The following is a 19,538-nucleotide window of genomic DNA, read 5'->3' on the forward strand; positions in this document are numbered from 1 at the left end:
TTGAAACAGTTATCTTCCATAGTTCAGGGTCAAGGTCACTTCAAAATATGTATACAATCCAACTTTTAAGGACCCTTGTGACCTTGACCTTGAAGCAAGGTCAACCAAACTGGTGTCCAAAGATAGGGCTTACATTGCCCTGTATAGCATACATAGCTACAGTTGCCATTCTCAATAACTTCAGAAAAAAATGCGAAAATGTGAAAAATGGTCGTTTTTAAGACAACAATTACGGCCCCTGTGACCTTGAACTTGAAGTGAGGTCAAGTTGCCGCACATGTTTTTTGAGATCTTGTAACCATACACCATCAGGCCACATCAGGTGTTGATACACTTAATAGTGTCCAAGAAATATCCAACGTTAAAGTTTTACGGACGGACGGACGGACGACTCGGGTGAGTACATAGACTCACTTTTGCTTCGCATGTGAGTCAAAAACCGTGTAGGATGAGCCATTTTGTTTGGAAACCACGATTTGGAACACACTTTTCATTCTCTGGCTCAGCAGATTTCGATTCGCGGTGACTATCGTCTGCTATGTCGTCTGCTTCGACCGACTCGACAACACTACTACCACTCACACTGACACTGTCCACATTCGCGGTGTTCCTGTCATTTTGTCCGGAATCACTTACCTTGGCGAAGGGTAGCAAACCTTGGCCAATTTAGTTTTTTTTCTTTTTGGTTGCGACATGATGTTCGTTTTTGGTATTCGCGAAGGAAATAAACGTCAGTCAGTTGACTAAGTACATCGGCAGCAGTTTTAGCAATCTAAGCCTGACCAGTAAAAAAAACTGGACAAACTTTGGCCGATTTAAGCGAATACTCTTCGGACATTTGGCCGATAGGGACATGAAAGTTTCGACCAAAGTAAAAAAAAATCGGCGATTGGCCAAAGGGCCGACCCAAACGACACCCCTGTAGTTTATAATATATTTTTTTATTTTTTATTATTGTTTTTTATTTTAAACTCATATTCATAAGTAGCCCTCTGCATTGTCAGAAGTTCTTAAGCTGCTATTTTGCTTCACTTCCTTTTCTCAATTGTTTACATCAATCAGAATATAATATGAGTGCAGTGTCCTGTGTATATTTCAGCAGCAGAGCACAGAGTGTTCACAGAGAAGGTGGAAGCTCTTGCATTCATGAAGAAAAATGCAGGATCCAGACTGAAGGTGTTTCACAGCAGCACAGAGGTTAAAACCTTTGTGTCACAGCTTCCCAAACAAGCCCAAGAAAAGACGAAACCGTTGAAGCCCAAGCAGGTGCTGGTTTGCTTACACAGTTCCAGTGTACTCTGCACTTTACATTTTATACCTACATGTATTAGTAACTCAAGTCTTACCTAACACTAACTTAGTCTTAGAGCTTATTGCTCACTTAAATTTTGCCTGGCCTGAGCAATCAGCTGGTGATGTCATAGTGTCAGAACTAAAAACCACTCATGTATCTGGCTACACTTTTTTTTTTTTTTTTTCAAGCCTTATACCTACTTCCAGGACTATAAGGGGCAACTTTTTTCCCCCCAAGTTCACCCCTGCGCCCCATGTTTTTATGACCTGGGCAAAGTTTCCTCTCTGCAGACATCAAAGGGGTCAACAGTTGAAAACTAGCTGTCATTCAACCGGGGTCTGAAGTTCAGTTTTTGTAAACAAGTTCAGGCACCAGCTCGTAGACCGCCCTGATATGGTCCTTCGTGGTCAGCTGGGCGTTAAGCAAACAAACAAACAAACAAACCAGCTCGTAGAGTGCAGCGGCATTGATCTTGCATCCGGAACAACATATATTACTACTCAAACAGTCAAAGCAACTATTATGTGGAATTTTCTCATTTTAGTTCAACTTTTGAAATAAAAGTGAGGGTTGCGCCTTTTAGTTTTACCACGAAGCACTGGAAATAAAATACAGTAGCATGAATGAGTTGGCTCATAGATGCAAGGAACAAAACAAACAAAAAGAATTCAACTCTGCAGAGTCTGCTGTGAAGGGCGACGGTAGTCTCCCTGTCACACTCGACCCCCTTTGAATGAACTTAGGTCACTCCCAGGTGGAATGGGAACAGCACGAAAATGATTCAGTGGCCTGAACATTTCATGTCGAGTCCCATCGCTGTCGACGACGCCAAATGTAACTGAGTGCCTAAACACCACAATCACCTTTGAAGGCGAAGTCCACTCAAACGGGATTGAGGTTAACTGTTATGGCTTCTCGAAGGAAGGCTTGAACCTACTGACACACCAATGCCGCTAGAGTACATCACAAACAGAACTCTACAATCCACAGGTGTTGCCCACACACACACACAAACACACACAGAGAAGCCGTATATATATATATGTATATCTATATCTATAAATATATAGAGATAGATGACAGTGTATTTTTCGCGTGGCTATAAATTGATTCGACCTTTTTACTTTTACAGTAAGAACAACTTACCGGTGCAATTGTGACATTCTAAAAAGAGTAACGTAGTAACGGGAATATGGATTGAAGCCACACGAAGGAAGGGAGATAAACGCTGAAAACACTGGAGAAGATAAGGAAGAGTTACTGGGAATGGATCCAGAGAAAAACAGAAAAACCAAAATCGGTTCAGCGCTCCGCGCTGAGAGCACGTGTTGAAATATCTCATCGATGAGGTTGTGTCCGGGGTCTCTCTGAATAAGCCCACCAAATTTGAAGCAGATCCATCGAGAACTTTGGCCGTGCATCGCGCACAGACAGACAGACACACAGACACTAGTCATATATAGATGGTGTGTTTTTCTATCAATCAATCCTGTGGTTATGATGTTGTTTTTTCTCCTTTTTGCCCCGCAATTTTTGAAGGGGTTGAGAATGGGGCTATTGAGGTTGGTGGTTGAAGGTTAGGGTGAGGCCAGAGGGGGTTGGGGATGGGAGAGTAAGTTTGTACTTGTGAGATCTTAGGATTGGGTAACTAAATGGATTGATACAGGTTAAAATGGAATCAAGTTTGGGTCAATAAGATAATGAAATCATTGTTTTGTTGAACATTATTTTATGGAGCTAGAGCAAAAAATACTTTTTTAAAATTTTTTATTACAGTAAAACCTGTCTCTAACGGACACCCTTGGGGAATGGTAATAGTGTCCCTATTAGACAGGTGTCCCTTCTTCACAGGTGGAGGGGCCGGGGCAATATTTTACAAAGAGCACGTAAAATGAACAAGACACTTTTTGTCAGACCTGTAGTATGTATTTATTGGATTGAACATGAGACTCACTGAAAATGTGAGTAAACAAATGATACATGTAGCAAACAACAACAACAACAACAACAACATCCCCCCCCACCTACCCCGTTCCCTACACACACTGTGCATTCAAACTTACGCAAGTCGGACGTCACAAAGCTAAAAATAGCTGACTCTTCATCAGTCATTCAACGGGAAATTCCGCAGTGTGTCTCGACCAAATTGGGTCAGCTCTTGTTTCATTCAGTTTTTCTAGTCTCAGCATAAATGCATGGAACAGAAATTTAGCTGTGTAAACTATTGTTTCCTTCGAACGATTGCTTACGAAGAGAGAGAGATCGAGAGAGAGATTAGTAGGAGGGGGGAAGGGGGGAGTGGTAAATGATAAATGGTTGCCATACCACTCCCATACCACGTTGTTCAGGTCTTCATATTGTGTTTTCCGACGTTTCACAGTTTTTTTGTCGATTCGCGCACCTGACTCCCACTCCTTCATCACGTCTTCTTTTTCCGATTTGATCCTCGCGATCTGTGTTTTACCACATCCCATCTCCTTCGCCACATCTCGGCATGATTGGCCGCTATCTAGTTTTTTCAAGGCAGCGACACGCTGCTCTAAAGTCAACGCTTTTCTTTTTCCTGCTGGAGATTCCATTTTCAAACACAGTAGTCTACTGTTGCTTTTGAACTTGAACTTGAACTTGAACTTGCGATGTTTAAGGCCTTAGGCCTGTTCATCGATCCTGTCGAATAGTACTACAATAACACTTCTTTTGGTGGCATGCGCGGGCGGTTATTGGTAGCACGTTGGCGAGAATTTCTCTGGTCTGTCTGTCCAGAAATTGTCCAGCCTTCCTTTGAAACTGTTCACTGATGGTGCTGTCACAACTGTTTCTGGCAGACTGTTCCAGTGAGGGATCACCCTTTCTGCGAAGAAGCAGCTCCGAACGTTCAGCCTACAAAATGGTTTATACAACTTGAGGCTGTTTCCTCTAGTGTCTTTGGTTTCGGCCAGCTGGAAATTCGGGTTGCCTGTGTCGTAGATCCCATGCATATATATACTTGTAGAGGTCGATCATGTCACCTCGGAGACGCCTGTGTTCGAGACTGGGTAGTTTGAGTAGCTAGTCGTTCTGGGTAAGTTTTCTCACTGAGAGCCGATATCAGTTTGGTAGCTCTTCTCTGCACGTCCTCTATTTCCTTGCACAGCAGTTTCTGCTGTGGTTGCCATACTGAATGTCCATATTCGAGGATTGGCCTGGCAAGACTCTTGTAGAGTTGTACAAACACCTCCCTATCCAGATGCTCAAACGATCTCCTGATGATGCCTATGGTTTTGTTTGCCTTCGCAGTTGCTTGTGCAACATGTCCCTTGAAACTCAGGCGATTGTCTACAAGTACACCAAGGTCTTTCTCCGTTTCGCTTTCTTCTAGAGTGATGCTAACCTCCTCACCACTTTCGGATCTCCCTTTCATGTGATAGCTGGTCTCTGTATGTTGTTTGCCTAGCTTAAGGACACTACACTTCTTTGTGTGGAACTTGAGGAGCCAGTTGTCAGACCACTCTTGTAGATTGTCCAGATCTTCCTGCATGACAACAGGTCCTGAGGGCACGTCAGTACGTATATATAGCTTGGTGTCGTCAGCAAACAGCTTCACAGAGCTGGTGACTTGGCTTGGCAAGTCGTTTATATATATACAGGGTGAAGAGCAGAGGGCCCAATACACTTCCCTGGGGGATTCCACTGGTGACTGGCGCTTTGTCTGAGTGTGTACCGTTCACAATCACTTGCTGATGCCTGTCCGCTAGAAAGTTGCGTATCCAGTTAAGGACGTTACCATGAATTCCATGCGCTTCAACCTTCGCGATCAGTCTTGCATGTGGGACCGTGTCGAATGCCTTCATGAAGTCCATGTAAACTATGTCAACACTGCCTCCTTCATCTAGAATCTTTGTCCAATCATCCAATTCCTCCAGAAGATGGGTCACACATGATCTCCCTTGCACAAACCCATGCTGATTCTCACAGATGAGATTGTTTGACCTCAGGTGATCATTTACTGCCTCTCTGACAAGGGTTTCCATAGCTTTGCATAAGATGCATGTCAAGCTGACCGGACGATAGTTACTAGGCTCTGTTCGACTACCTTTCTTGAAAACCGGTGTCACATAAGCTTGTCGCCAGTCTTCTGGGATCTCACTGTTCTCCAACGACAGTCTGAATAGTCTTGCAACCGGATATGCTAAAGACTCAGCTGTTTTAGCCAAGACACATGGGTTGATACCATCCGGGCCTTGTGCCTTATCTGTCTTCAAACCAGAGAGCAGTTTCTTGACCTTTGCTACTGTGATCTCAAAGTTGTGGACTTCACTACCAAAGACATAGTGGGGGGGAGGTTGTGACCGTATCCACAATGCGGAAAAGCGAAAGTGAGCGAAGCGAAAGTGAGTGAGCGAAAGTTGGTCTCCATCTAAACAAGCCACTGATTGGTCAGAAAAGGTACAGGACAACCAATCAACAACCATTTGTGCTACGGCTACCGAGCACTGACTGCATAACAGTCGAGTTTTCGAAGTTGCGTTTTTATGTACGTTGTGTCCGTTTGTGACAGTGTTTACACTTCCTACGGTCTGAAAAATCGTGTCCGCGTCCGTAAGTGGCAGGTGTCCGCCCGTTAAAGGTTAGTTATTGTTGAAATCGTGTTCGTGCCATGATAAACTGTCCGTATGTAGCAGGTGGCCGTTACAACAAGGGTCCGCTAGACTCAGGTTTTACTGTATTACATTCAGTCAAGTATTGATTCGGAAATTTTAAGGAGAGCGAGGTTTGTCACCCTAGGTGTGTGTGTCTGTGTATGTCTGTGCAAAGCATATATCAGGCCTGGGAATGAGTAAAAGTGGTTTGGGCGTACGGATGAGAAAATGTTGTGTTTTAAGCATTTTTAAGGGCACACGGAGGCTCTTTTCTTACACAATTAGAAAAGGACTTCGTCGTATTTACGACAAAAGGCGTATCATTCCCAGGCCTGATATATTTCAAATGCTATTGAACAGATTTTTATGGAGATTGGTTTACACTTTAATACACATTTTTGGGGGCATTTGCTTGTGCCCTTTTTCTCTGATTTTTGGTAGTGATATTTGATAACGTCATATTTGCCCCGTCACAAAAGTTGAGGCCACACAACCTTCGACCTAGCCCGGGTTATGGGATTGCATTTCAGCTTGGTACCTTAAAAAGTTGTTCATAAAAGGTTCATTAAAAATGTCCTATATACCGTAAAGTACCTTGTAAGCGCCCAGTATCGAGTAAGCGCCCACCCCCTACTTTTAGTCCAAAACCGTGCATAGGGTATAGTACCTTGTAAGCGCCCACCCCCCACTTTACGCCTTTGAAATCAGGGGAAATAAAAATTCCGCACTTGTTCTGCTAGTTTTGTGAAGGATTTCCCTATCTTGCAAACCCTATCACGTGTGTCTGCACGCCTTGGATCTTAACACCTGCAAGTCAATGATTACAAGATGCCGCGGATCAAATTGTACACCGTTGCATTTAAGCTGTCAGCTCTTGGCTATTTGGATAATAACGCCAATGGAAATGTTTCGCAAACAGCAAGTGAGTTTGGGGTAGATTTTTGTTTGTTTGTTTGTTTGCTTAACGCCCAGCCGACCACGAAGGGCCATATCAGGGCGGTGCTGCTTTGACATATAACGTGCGCCACACACAAGACAGAAGTCGCAGCACAGGCTTCATGTCTCACCCAGTCACATTATTCTGACACCGGACCAACCAGTCCTAGCACTAACCCCATAATGCCAGACGCCAGGCGGAGCAGCCACTAGATTGCCAATTTTAAAGTCTTAGGTATGACCCGGCCGGGGTTCGAACCCACGACCTCCCGATCACGGGGCGGATCGGACGCCTTACCACTAGGCCAACCGTGCCGGTAGTTTGGGGTAGATAGAAAAAGGATAGAGAATGGCGAGAGAATCGCGATACCCTGTTATGTCACCAGGCCGGAAAAGAAAAGAAGAAGCGAAAGTTACATGGCGGTCCCGACGTCAGATCAGAAGAGGTAGATGAAGGTGTGTTAGAATATCTTGATCAAGAGCGGGCGGAAGGGCGTGTCGTCCGCAACAAAGATTTGCAAAGAAGAGCCTTAGAACTGTCTGGTGGACTGGACATAGACGAATTTGTCGCATCACCTATGTGGCTGAAGCGTTGGAAACAAAGGCATGCTGTCTCCACTCGGCGAGGTACCAATACCAACCAGACGTACCCCTTGTTCAAGGGAAACAGAGACACAGTGCGGCCGACAGCGGCACCTCTGCAGACAAGAAAAGGATGCGATGACATTTGTCTCCCCAAGCTCTTCTAATGACAATACGAACAAGAAAAACAATGGAAGATGAACAAAGAAAGAAGATATGATTACGAAGTGATCAAAGATCACATTTCTTACTGAAAACTGCTCGTGCATAGGGTGTAGTACCTAGTAAGCGCCCACCCCCTACTTTGGGTCGGAATTGGGGCACAGGGGGGGTGGGCGCTTACAAGGTACTTTACGGTACTCGCTTAATTACAGTGAACCAACCCCCTCCCACCAAAAGAAGTCTCTCTCTCTTAAAGGACCCTGTTTTCTCAGATTTTTTTCAAGTCTTAAAAAAAGTTTTCCACTGTACATGAATTACAAAATGTGCTGTTCTACCCTCATAAAATAATGTCCAAGAGAATGTTGATTTCGTACTATTAAACTGCTCCAAACATGATCCTACTGCGACCTGACAGTGACCTGTCAATTCATTTAGTTTTTCAATCTTAAGAATGTCCTACCCCTAGAAACAAACTTGCCCCAGCCTTACCACCCTTTCCACCACCATCACTTAACCTCATACTCAACACCCTCTAAATTTTGGAAAATGGTGTGTGTGTGTGCGAATCGGAAGTTTGTCAGTACTCAACTGACATCACTTCGCCACTGCTGTGTGTGGCTTCAGTGTAAAATCACGCTTCATCATTCTTGTTTATACTATTATCATTATGTGTGACTAAATGAAGGTCGTATGAGCAATTGCTTTTCTTGACGTTTGCTGTTTAATTGATCAAGAATCTAGTTGCGCAGTGAAATTGGGTTTTCAGTTTCTCTTTGAGACCCTATGCTGAGAAGCAAAAACTAGATATATATGAGAAACTTGCATAAGTATCAACTGTTTGTGAGTGTGTGTGTGTGTGTTTTAAGAGAATATAAACATGTGAGTATGCATGCTCGGGCCCATTGTATCAGGTCTTAAAAATGAGGAAGTCTTAAAATGGGGGTTAGTTTCAGAGGTTACAAACAGAAAATATGAAAAAGCAAGGTTGTTAAACCGGTGAAGGTTTAAATTGGGGGTCTTAAAAAGAGGGTTCCACAGAATGTGCATGTAATCCTTCTGGATGATATCTTAAACATACTTTATGATATCCTGTATAGATCAAGGTTCTAGTGAATGTTTGGATTTCTCTTCAAATTCAATCAAACCTTTCTTGTGTGTGTTTTGTTTTTATTCAATTCTTGTTTGAAGATGTTTTAAAAGTGTGTTTAAAGAGGTTTGTTTTTTTCTTCATCAAACTGAAGTCAGAGGAACCAAGCAACAACAACCTGGCAACAGAGGCGGAGAAGTCAAACTTCAAAGGGCCCAGGGTTCAAGACCTAGTTCAGTTCCGCAAAGTCATGGAGAAGGGAGACGTCGACACAGTCAAGACCACTGTGTGGAACAACCCTCGCTACCTCATTACCAGTGCTGACACTCCTGTTATTCTTCATGTAAGAGGCTTTCAGCATGTCAGTTTGTTGGTACAGGTAGTAATCACGCTAGTCGTTTTGCAAAGCAATTAAGTAGAACCCCCTTTCGGTAGGTTCTGTTGAGTGGTTTTTTTTTTCAGACCGTTTAAAATATATTTACAGTTATTATTTTTGTACCTGATTAACCTGCTCATTACAGGTAGTCTTCCATTGAAGATAAATACAGTCTGCGTTCATTTAAAAAGAAAAAGGTGCAAATGTTTGGTCAACCTGCCCAAAGCAAATCGGAGTCTTTGTGCTGTGCTTTAGTACTGCATGTTTTCTCCTGTTGTGCGTTTTTCCAATACTTGTTGATGAGCCAGAAGGGATTAATCTGTGTGCCACATGACAGACAATAGAATTCTGTATTAATTTACAGTTTTTCTTATTGAATGGAATGCTGGCTTGTGGCTTACTTTTTATCCGATTGTTTGTGTTATTTCAAATGTGTATATATTTACCACAATCTGCTTTGTATTTCCCCCCTAGGAAGGAATGCGTCATAATGCTCTTCATATTGCTGCCAAAAGCAACCAGGCAGGCATTGCTACATCAGTGCTGGAGACCCTCTTTGACCCAGAATTCACCAAGCTGCTGTACTGCAACTCTCATGACACGGAGCAGTCACGTTACCATAGAATTACCTATCTTGTGGACCTGTACCTAAACTCTCCGGACAAAGGGGTAGGTTTGTGAAAGACCATGATTTTGTTTCAAATGTACCATCCTTCTTGAGTAAGGGATAATGTACATTTAATCACATATTCTTACTCCAATTCTTATGAATGCATTGACTTTAGTCCCACATGCTAGATGTCGAAAAAACCACTCAAATTACCTGCCCTTAGTAGGGTGGTAACCAAGCTAAAAGCGACGCCATAGCCGTTGCTATGGCCTGACCTTGCTCGGTTACCCATAACCCCCTGCGCACCACGTGAGCGCCAGCATCCGTAATAATCATTCTCGACTTTCGACAACACACGGTGGACGTGTCGGAATTTTGTCACTCACTTTTGGCCTTCGCATTCCTGCTTGTCCGTGAGACTAGCCGGTTTCCTGTGGGTCTACCTGTCCGTCTACCTTTTGGTGAGATCTTTCCTGTTTATGTTTGGTATAAATGTTGATAGCTTTGTGTTGAACACGCACGCAGAAGTTTTTTGTTCTGGGTGACTGTTTTTCGCCGGTCTTAAAATGGCCGACAACAAAGCTAAACTCGGCGCGAGACTGGAAGGTGACAAGGCTCTTAGCCTGGTTTAGAAAACTATACCTAAGAGTAGCCTAAGAACTTTGATTTGCCTATTATGCGGGTCGTAGATCCGTCAAACAGCACTTCTTTTTATGTTCCTATCCCTCCGAGGGCGGGTTCAGTTCTTTCACAGCTCGCTTCCCCTGTTGGGGTTAATCAGCCTTTAGGCTCCTTATAGACCTTTTGTTGGATCGTCGTCGGTGCGACTGATGGGGGGGGGGGGGGGGGGGGGGGGTGACCGTGTGGCTATTCTTTCCCCTTTCTCTGCGTAAGAGGAATCAGTCAATGTCCTCCTTTTGGGGGGACTTAACGATGTTTTGTGTCTGTATTCTCAGCTGTTTCAGGCGCGATCGGCGGTTCCCGCCCTCCCGTTCGTCAGCTTCGCACTGTGGTCTAGTGCAAATGGCCTGTTCGGTTCAGCCCGTTTTTTGCCTCTGGTGGCTCTGGGCTGTTCTCGAGCACCCCTTCCTTTTAGGAGGGGGGGCCTGCTCCCTGCCTGCGTCTAACCACTCTGATTACCGCCGGTACTTCACAGTGTGTTACGCAGCCCCCCGCCAATGGGGGGGGGGGGGGATAGGGGGGGCGCTCCTGCGTCGCACCGTCGCCTGGTGCAAACGGCCGGTTCGGTTCAGTCCTTTCTGCCACTGGTAGACTGGGTTGTTCGCGATCACTCTCTCCTTTAGGAGAGGGGGCCAGCTCCCCGCCTGCTTTGGCCGCTCGGCTTGCTTTAAACCAGCACTGCTGGGTCGGTCATGCAGCCCCCTTACCGTGAGGAAGGGGGAGTGGGGGGGCACGGTAAGTCACGGCCTGGGCTTGTCCCACTCTGCCCTTTGCGGGCAGGGGGCTGTGTTAGCTTCCCACCCTTTCCCGCCCCCCGGGCGAGTTCGGGTGGCGGCTTTCCAGGCTACGTTACATACCCCTTCTCTGCTCCATTTGGGGCAGGGTGGGGGGGGGGGGGTATCAGTGGCTCACTCTTTCCCGCCCACCGGGCAGGATCGGGTGAGGGCTGGAGCAGCGTTCCACCCTTTCCCTCCCTCTGGGTTGGACGGGGTGGGCGCTGTTGGACTGTCTTCACAGTCTGTGCCTCTATTGTCCTGGCCCGACAATCGTTCTCCTCCCCTATCGGGGTGGGTGGGCGGTGGGCTATAGGACTACGGCAGGTGGACGGAGGGGGGTCGGCCGTTGCTCGGTTCGTCTCTCTCCGTCGCTCTTACTGCTGTGACGAGCCACCCCCCTCCCCATCTGGGGCATGGCGTGGCTCAGGCCTTTCTTCACAGCGGGGGTGCTATGTACGGCTTTCCAGGCTACGTTACATACCCCTTCTTTGCTCCATTTGGGACAGGTGGCTGTGTTAGCTGCCTGCGCTTGTCGCGGGTAGCGGTCGCGAAACAATGAGCTTGACTCTCTTTTGTTCTCGGCAGGGTGTCTCGCACAGTGGTCAGGGAACAATGAGCTTTGCTCCGTTTTGTTCTCTGCACGGGCTGTGCCGGCTGTCTACCTGTGACAGGCGGAGACAGAACATACTCTTTCTCTCCAGTCTCCCATTCTTTGTATTCACAATGGTCTGCGGGGACTCGGCTATAGTATCGCCTGGCCAGTGGACGTTGTCCTTAGCCAGCATAGGTCACCCCCCCCCCTCCTAGGGGTGGGTGAGTGATAGGGCTACTTGACTTCGGCAGGTGGACGAGTGAGGATCGGCCGTTTACGGCCGTTTCTCTGTTTCAGTCCTTACCCCCTCTAGGGGTTACGGTTGTGCTGGACCACCCCCCTCCCCACTTGGGGTGAGTTGTGGTTCAAACCAGGTAGTCTGGTTCTTAGCACTGGGATGCTTCTCTCGCACAACGGGTGGGGTAAGACGCGCCGGGCCCGGCTTTGTCTTGTCTCCACTCTCTCTCCTTCTCGGCAGAGATCTGTGCCAGTTACCAACCCCTCTTCCCCCCACCTCTTGTTCAGGTGGGCGGTTTTGGGTTGGCAGTCAGAGACTGATCACGCTTTTCATCCACACTCTTGGCGGTGTTATCGGCAGGAGTATTTAGTGCGCGACCTCCCCTGTCTTCCCTCCTTTTGTGTTTTTACACAACTGGTGGTTAGATTTCGGACTCCTTGTTTGAGGAGGGGGAGTGTATAGGGTTGCCTACTGGTTGTAGGCTTCCCATACATAGAGCGGCTGCTGTTGCAGTTTACTTTGTCCCGGATAGGTTGGGGGTGTCTCTCTTCCTTCCTCTTCCGGGATGGCTTTGGGTTTTCACAGGCTTTCTCGCAATTGTTTCATTTGCTGAGTCTCTGGTGATTGCCTACCACATGCCACACTTTTTGGCTTGATCCGCACCTTAGGATAGTGGTCTTCAGCCTACACCTTTCCCGCTGCTTCATACGCAGGGGACTGCTGGCTTCGGGGTTTCAGTCTGCTTCGTCCTCACTTTTAGTGCGGAAGAAGATAGCAGGGAATTTTCAGGCTCAGGGTCTGATCCGGACTTTTTTATTGCCAGGGGCTAGTTTCCTGGCTTCGCTTACAGACCACAGGGAACATGGGGTTTTCATGATGTTACTCCTCCCTCTCCTCTCTGGAGGAGCTAAGATGGCATGGTTTGGAGTTTTCTGCTTTGGCTGAGACTCTCTTCTGTGCTTCCTTATAGGCAATCTTATCCTCCCTGAACGCTCTTTTGGGTTAGGGAGGTAACCAGGCAAAATTCCGAGCTGTCCTTATCCCAGGTTTTTACCTGGGCATGCTGTTCGACTTTGTCTCTTGGAAGGTTTGTTCTTCACACAAGAGAGAATAGGGAGGCTTTAAGCTCTTTTCACTGCCAGACTGGCACGAGAGCAGGCCTCTGCGGGGTCTTTAGACCCGATCTTCGGTCGGACGGTATCGATAGCTATGCTGGCCCTCTAGTCTTTCCTCAAGTTTTTTGGGGGGTTCGGCCTCACAGGTCTGGGACATGAGGGCCCTCCTCCAGAGTGGGTTCCTCCACGCGGGAAGGTGGCTGGAATCCTTTTGGATCGCTCAGGGTGTTTTTTTCCCTAGCTTTGTTTCCCCCCGGACTTAGACCGCTTTATGGATGCGTTTTCGTCTGGATGGGGCCTGCACTGGCATTTGCAGTCTTGAGGCTGTGATGTAGACGCAACTCCTTGGGCTTCTCTTTTGCCTGGGGTTAGGAGCAGTAGCTCTTAGTCTACTAGCCTTTCTTTTTGGCTATTTACAGGCATGTCCTGTTGCATTCGGGCAATTCTTCTGTTGCTTCTTATGTGAACTAGCTGGGGTGAGCAAGTTCTCACTCCCTGTCAGACAGAGTATAAGGGATTCTGATTGGGTTTTCACACTAAATCATTTTCTCAGGGGAATATCTCCCCGGCCAGCTCTGCGATCTGGCCGACTCGCTCAACAGGTCCTCTCAGGGCTTGCACAGGGGTTGGCCCATCTGCTTACGGGTCTGGAGGCGTGCTGTTTGTGTTTTAGATCATGGGTTCTGACTCTGGTCTTTGGGCATGAAGCATATATTTCCTCCACTTTATCTGTGTATGCTCCTTTTTTGGCCTCCTTGGCCAATTGGGGATTTAGAGCGGGGGTGCAACTCCTTAGCGCCCCTCTCTCAAGCCAGGTGGTTTTTCACCTCTGTTTCAGTTTTTGGCTTTGGGCAGCTGGGCCTCTTCTTTGAGGTTCCGGCGTCTCGGCTATCTCAGCTGTTTTTGAAACAAATAGGCCTCTCTTCTGTTGCTCATGGCGCTCTTGTGGGCATGATCAAGGGACCTTGTTTTACGAGGTTTAGAGGCTCCCCCTTGTTTAGCGCGTGGGACTTTGTTCTACTTACTCTGGGCCTCAGCCCTATAGGGCAGTGAGGCGCATGCGTTTTTGGGGTTTGCCAGAGGATGTAGCCTTAGGGCTTTTGGTTCCGTTTGTTCACGGTTTTTGGCCAGGTTTTGGGGTTTCAGAAACCTGGTCAATATCCTCTGGTGTTTGATTCCCTCCTCTCGGGAGGATTCTCGCTCCGGGAGATTCGGATTTTCTAACTGTCTGGTTAGACTTTTTTAATCCCTTTTTTGACTTTACTGTCTTTTGGAACCACGAGCTTTAGCTCAGGTTCTTATTTCTTTACAATGGAGCGAAAGAGACATCTTTTATTTGTCTCTCTCTAGGGGCTCTGCTACATTCATAGGACAGTCCTATGAGTGGTGCGTTTTGAACAGGGGGGGGGGGGGGGCGTTCAGTCCTCCCTCTATTCCTTTTCAGGCGTTCGGGAGTCCAGAGTCTGGTGTTCTTCTCTGGCTGGTGGTGTTCTTCTCGCCTATGCGAGGTTTGCCAACAGCTCGGGTACAGATTTTGGGCTTCCTTTATTGCCGTGTTGCGTTCTGGTCGCCTAGGCGAAGCGTTGCAAACGGCTTACTGGAGATCAGATGATGTGTTCATCGGTTTCTATCTTCGGGATATCTCCTGCACGCGGCTAGACGGCTCCAGTTCATTGCTGGTTTTAGTTGCTGCAGGGCAGGTTCTTACAAGGACATAAGTAGGTTCCCTCCACCTTTAGGAGGAATCTGCATTCATAAGAATTGGAGTAAGAATATGTGATTAAATCGAAAATTTTTAATTAAATTTTGATTTAATATAATATACTTACCCAATTCTTATAGTTAATACCCTCCCATCCATCCCCGCTGGATTATGTCCTTGGGGTGTTTGTTTGATTAATAGTCTCGAATGATTATTACGGATGCTGGCGCTCACGTGGTGCGCAGGGGGTTATGGGTAACCGAGCAAGGTCAGGCCATAGCAACGGCTATGGCGTCGCTTTTAGCTTGGTTACCACCCTACTAAGGGCAGGTAATTTGAGTGGTTTTTTCGACATCTAGCATGTGGGACTAAAGTCAATGCATTCATAAGAATTGGGTAAGTATATTATATTAAATCAAAATTTAATTAAAAATTTTCGATTCCCTCAGATCTGCCCAGGAGTTAAAATCTGACATATGCATCCTTCCACTGAAACACATGAAAAATCCACAGTGTGACTCTGTCGACTCTGTTTTTTACTCGCCCGAGTGATCGGCGAGTCTTGTTACTGAGCAGTGGCCGGCCGTGGACAAAAAGTTAACATTGACGTTATCTCTGAAGTTTTTGAAGTTAGAGCTTTGAAACTTTGCAAACATTTAGGGATTGATGATCTCCCAACGTGACCCCAGTTTGAGTGACCCTCGTCACATTTTGGGGTCACAGCGGAGTCATGTTCCATACATAAAAACTTAAACATTGAAGTTATCTCAGATGATTATTTCCTGATTCCAAATCTGAACAGAACAATAACTCAAAGACTGATGCCGAAAAGAAGTAGAAAAATATACAGTGATGGCGCTAGTATTTGTTCAAACCGGTACGCAAACTTCTTTGATGCAAACAGACCACAATAAAACCAGTAGGCGGACTACTGAATTTCTTGAAGTTACTTGCCCAGCTGGCAAGTGAATTTGTTTTAAATTTGGCCATCCCTGTAATCAGGTTTCGGCCTGGGAGAAAAAGACCATGGGAAATGTTTTCCCTCCAATCAAATTCGGATGGAACATAATTGAAAGCAAAAAGTGCCAAGCAGGCTATGGCAGTCTGTAAATGGTTTTGTGCAAAGCTGAAAAATGGTGCCATCTGAGAATTTGCAACTGTAATATGTTATTGCAGTGTGTGTGTGCGCGTGTGTGTGTGTGTGTGTGCTCAACAGGAGATCACACCAAGATGGGTTGGCAGATGCATCAGTAAACGAGAATTCAAAATTGGCATGTTTTCTAGGCAGAGCCAAAAAAGTTTTGTCAAGGCCACACAAACTCTGGTAACTGCCTCTTCCTTCTTTTTGAAAACTGCTTTCCTGCCTTGCTTTATCTCGAAACTCCCTCTGCGCAACCAAAGCGTCCTTGTGGTAACTGATTGTAAGATGCCCTTTAGTTTTATTGTGCTGGTTTGAACATTTTCAGAACCTGTATAGGTAGTGCGTTTGCCTTTCAGCTTCAAATTTGTGTCATGCACACATAAAACAAAAGTCCCTTATCGTACCGAAGCCAAGGGTAGCCCTTCAGGTAATGTTTTTGGAACTTTAGTTTTGTTTAACTTTCTTCCGAATCATCAGCAGCTGAAGCACGTTGTTTGCAGCTTTCGCCGCCACCCCTTTCTGTTGGTTCAATGTCAGCTGGGGTTGACGGGCGAGGAATTTAAGGTTCAAATTGTCAGAAAACTTTCCAAAATGGCGCCTTGGGTATACTATCTTTAAATAATTTTGTCTGAAATTACATCTTTTTTGAAAATAAGTGAATAATAATTAATATGCATTTAAACCACATTTTATGTCTCATTACGATTGACCTACAAATATGAGTATAATATAGTAATCTGAATAGAAATCCAACTAAGTTTAGATACCAAAACATTGACAATACCATAAATAAAACATTGCTCCTTGAACGTTTGCTATGGGTTTTTGGCTCACGTGAGTGTAGCCTATGCGATGCTAACTTTTGTCTGTCTGTGCGTATGTATGTAGGTATGTCTGTGGTAGAAACTTTAACATTTGACTGAACACCGAAATACTAATTTTACCTGGTTATTTATTCAAGCAACAGCTTCAAAGTATTGAAGCAATGATCAACATTTCATCGGCACGTATGTAGTTAAAGTGTGTATCCAAAGAAAACGGGTGGTGGGGGGTTTTGGGGGGGTAAAAACAGGTGACTGGTTTGTGTCGTGTGTGGTATGTAGACCAGGTCAGGGGTCAAGGTTAGGTCAGATCGCGTGAAGGATTGTGGTATAAATACAGTTATCACCGAGCTGCAGTTCGCCGATTCGGAGAAGACGATTTCACATTGTTCGGTTTCGTAGTTCCAGAAAAAATAGATAAGGAAGATACCAAAGGAGATTTCCTACAGGTTAATCTGCACAGCGTGTTTCTGGTGTCTGCGCGAGGAAGCGCTGTCGAAAGCGCGCGCAGTGTCGATCTGTCCATCTGGCAGTCGTGTTCCCGTAAGTAGGCTACAGACAGACATATCTAGATCTAGTGTCTCGCACTCTTGCACCGTGTCACCTATGCTTACTGTGTGTGTATATGTGTGACGGAGTGATTGAGTTTGTGTTACTGTTTGTCGATTTCTTACGTGAGCCTTGAAGGCTTCGCCTCTTGTTTTGTTTGTGAGGTGATAAACTTGACTCAATCAAAACAGAAGACATGGTGGCTACGTAATTTGTGTTGTCCAGCGGTCAGCTGTTTGAACAATAACAATATATCCTTGGATTACAATGCATTTATGTGTACTAATGTGATTTTGAGCCATTTCACACTTTTTATGAACAAAATATTAAGCATAGTACTGTGTCCGGTGTACAGTTGACATACACAAATACCAAGCTTTGTCCAGGATTTATCAAATAAAGTATGCTACAAGTTCTCTTCCAAATTCTGTCAATTTTTTTTTAAACATGATTCTAAATGACTAAATACTGCAAAGCTCTGTTTGCATTCTGAATTGTGCCTGTGAATGTCCCATTTTAAGGATCACCTTTTGGCACAGGCTCACATCTATATATATATACGACTTGTGTCTGTCTGTGTGTCTGTCTGTGTGTCTGTCTGTGAGTTCGCGATGCACGGCCAAAGTTCTCGATGGATCTGCTTCAAATTTGGTGGGCATATTCAGGTAGACCCGGGACAGGACACAACCTGGTAGATATTTCAACACGTGCTCTCAGCGCGCAGCGCTGAACCGATTTTGGTTCCACCTCAGCTACCCGGGCCCCCATACCGACACACCAAAGCCGCTACACCATATCACAACGCCAAAGTTCTCGGTGGATCTTTTTCAAATTTGGACACCGTATTCAGCTACACCCCGGACACAATATCATCGATGAGATATTTCAACATACAGCATGACTTCCCTTCTTTGTCTCTGTTAATCCAGGGAGAAAATATCCAGCGATATTTCTCCGTAGGCCTAAAGTTCGGCCATGACCTAGGCAAAATAACTTGCGCAGCCGCAGAAACAAGAAAATGGAAATCTTATGAAGCCGTCATCAACACGAACACAATGATTGCAGAAGCAAACTCTGTACCTACACGACCGAGACACAAGACTGATTATTTCACAGCTGCAAAGGGTAAGCTTACTCACGTCAGGTCTTCACTGACAAGCTAGGAACAGGCGGAAAATTCCAAACAAAAGTAAATGACGTCAAAGTCTCTTTCGCTTTGCGTGTAACTTTGTCATGACGTCTTTTTGTGACGAAAGTACACGCGACAATTTGTTCGCTTCCGGTGTCATTTTAGACTGAAAAGCAACTCAAAAGAAGGAGCTAAGCCTCTGTCTTGAAACAGCTGAAACACTCTTTTGGATTGCCGTTTCAATGTTAACCAAAAAGTTAAAGAAAAAAACAAGGTTCAGTTGCGAACTGACAGCGGATTGAGCATTTATTCCTGTTGATGAAGGTATGATTGAAGCTTTATTCTCTCCGTCAACCAACAAGACTAGATTTGTAGCAGACGAAAAACAAAGTGTGCGTTTTTCCTGTCTTGTGAAGGCGATTATGTCGTTATAAGTTATCTGTACGTTGTAATGACATTTCAAAACAAAATTTAGCTTTGATGCGTCACGGGATAATAAGCTTATACGTTTTTATCCGTGGAATTGTTTTTTTCGTCTCGGCAGGGTGAATGAATTCATTATGTCTTTTCCGGAACTGGACAAAACTGGCCTTGCCAAGACTGAAACAAAATATAGTTCTACAACTTCTAGGCTTGGGTTGATTGCCCATGGTGAATTTCCAATGATTTGTTTCCACATCCCATGACAAATTCTCTTTACTTTGGTCATGCCATATATACGTTACAGTTCCGTCCATCCATGGTATCGCGTGATATTTTGTCTCGACGGGGTGAAAGAATATAATGACGTCACTCTCGGCAGAGCCTCGAGTGACGTCATCATATTCATTGACCCAGTCTCGACAAAATATCAGGCGATACCATGGATGGACGGAGGTGTAACTTATACACGTGCTCTCAGCGCGCAGCGCTGAACCGATTTTGGTTTTTGTGTTCATTTCACCATTATAAGTAACTCTTCCTTATCTTCTCCAGTGTTTTGCGTTTATCTCCCTTCCTTCGTGTGGCTTCAATCCATATTCCCGTTTGTAAGTTACTATATTTAGAATGTCACTGCGCTGTCCACAACTCTTCCCTTGCACCCGTAAGTTGTTCTTACTGTCAAAGTGAAAAGGTCGAATCAATTTA

General features: G+C 45.4%; 2 protein-coding genes across 4 annotated transcripts in view; one reads left to right on the top strand and one right to left on the bottom strand.

The window, feature by feature from the left end:
* LOC138969281 (phosphatidylinositol 3,4,5-trisphosphate 3-phosphatase TPTE2-like) overlaps positions 1–19,538 on the bottom strand; it is a 113,064-nt gene that overhangs the window by 87,900 nt on the left and 5,626 nt on the right. The gene's annotated exons all lie outside the window — the stretch shown is intronic.
* LOC138969280 (ankyrin repeat and LEM domain-containing protein 2-like) overlaps positions 1–19,538 on the top strand; it is a 68,480-nt gene that overhangs the window by 5,024 nt on the left and 43,918 nt on the right. Inside the window, exons 3-5 of one of the 3 annotated variants that reach the window (XM_070342034.1) lie at positions 1,100–1,266; positions 8,835–9,023; positions 9,531–9,725. In XM_070342034.1, coding sequence (XP_070198135.1) covers positions 1,100–1,266; positions 8,835–9,023; positions 9,531–9,725 — 551 coding nt within the window. The remainder of the gene's footprint in view (positions 1–1,099; positions 1,267–8,834; positions 9,024–9,530; positions 9,726–19,538) is intronic. The other 2 variants (XM_070342035.1, XM_070342036.1) reach the window with 2 other exon arrangements.

The sequence above is a fragment of the Littorina saxatilis genome, linkage group LG6 (genome assembly GCF_037325665.1).
Source record: "Littorina saxatilis isolate snail1 linkage group LG6, US_GU_Lsax_2.0, whole genome shotgun sequence".
NCBI lineage: Eukaryota > Metazoa > Mollusca > Gastropoda > Littorinimorpha > Littorinidae > Littorina > Littorina saxatilis.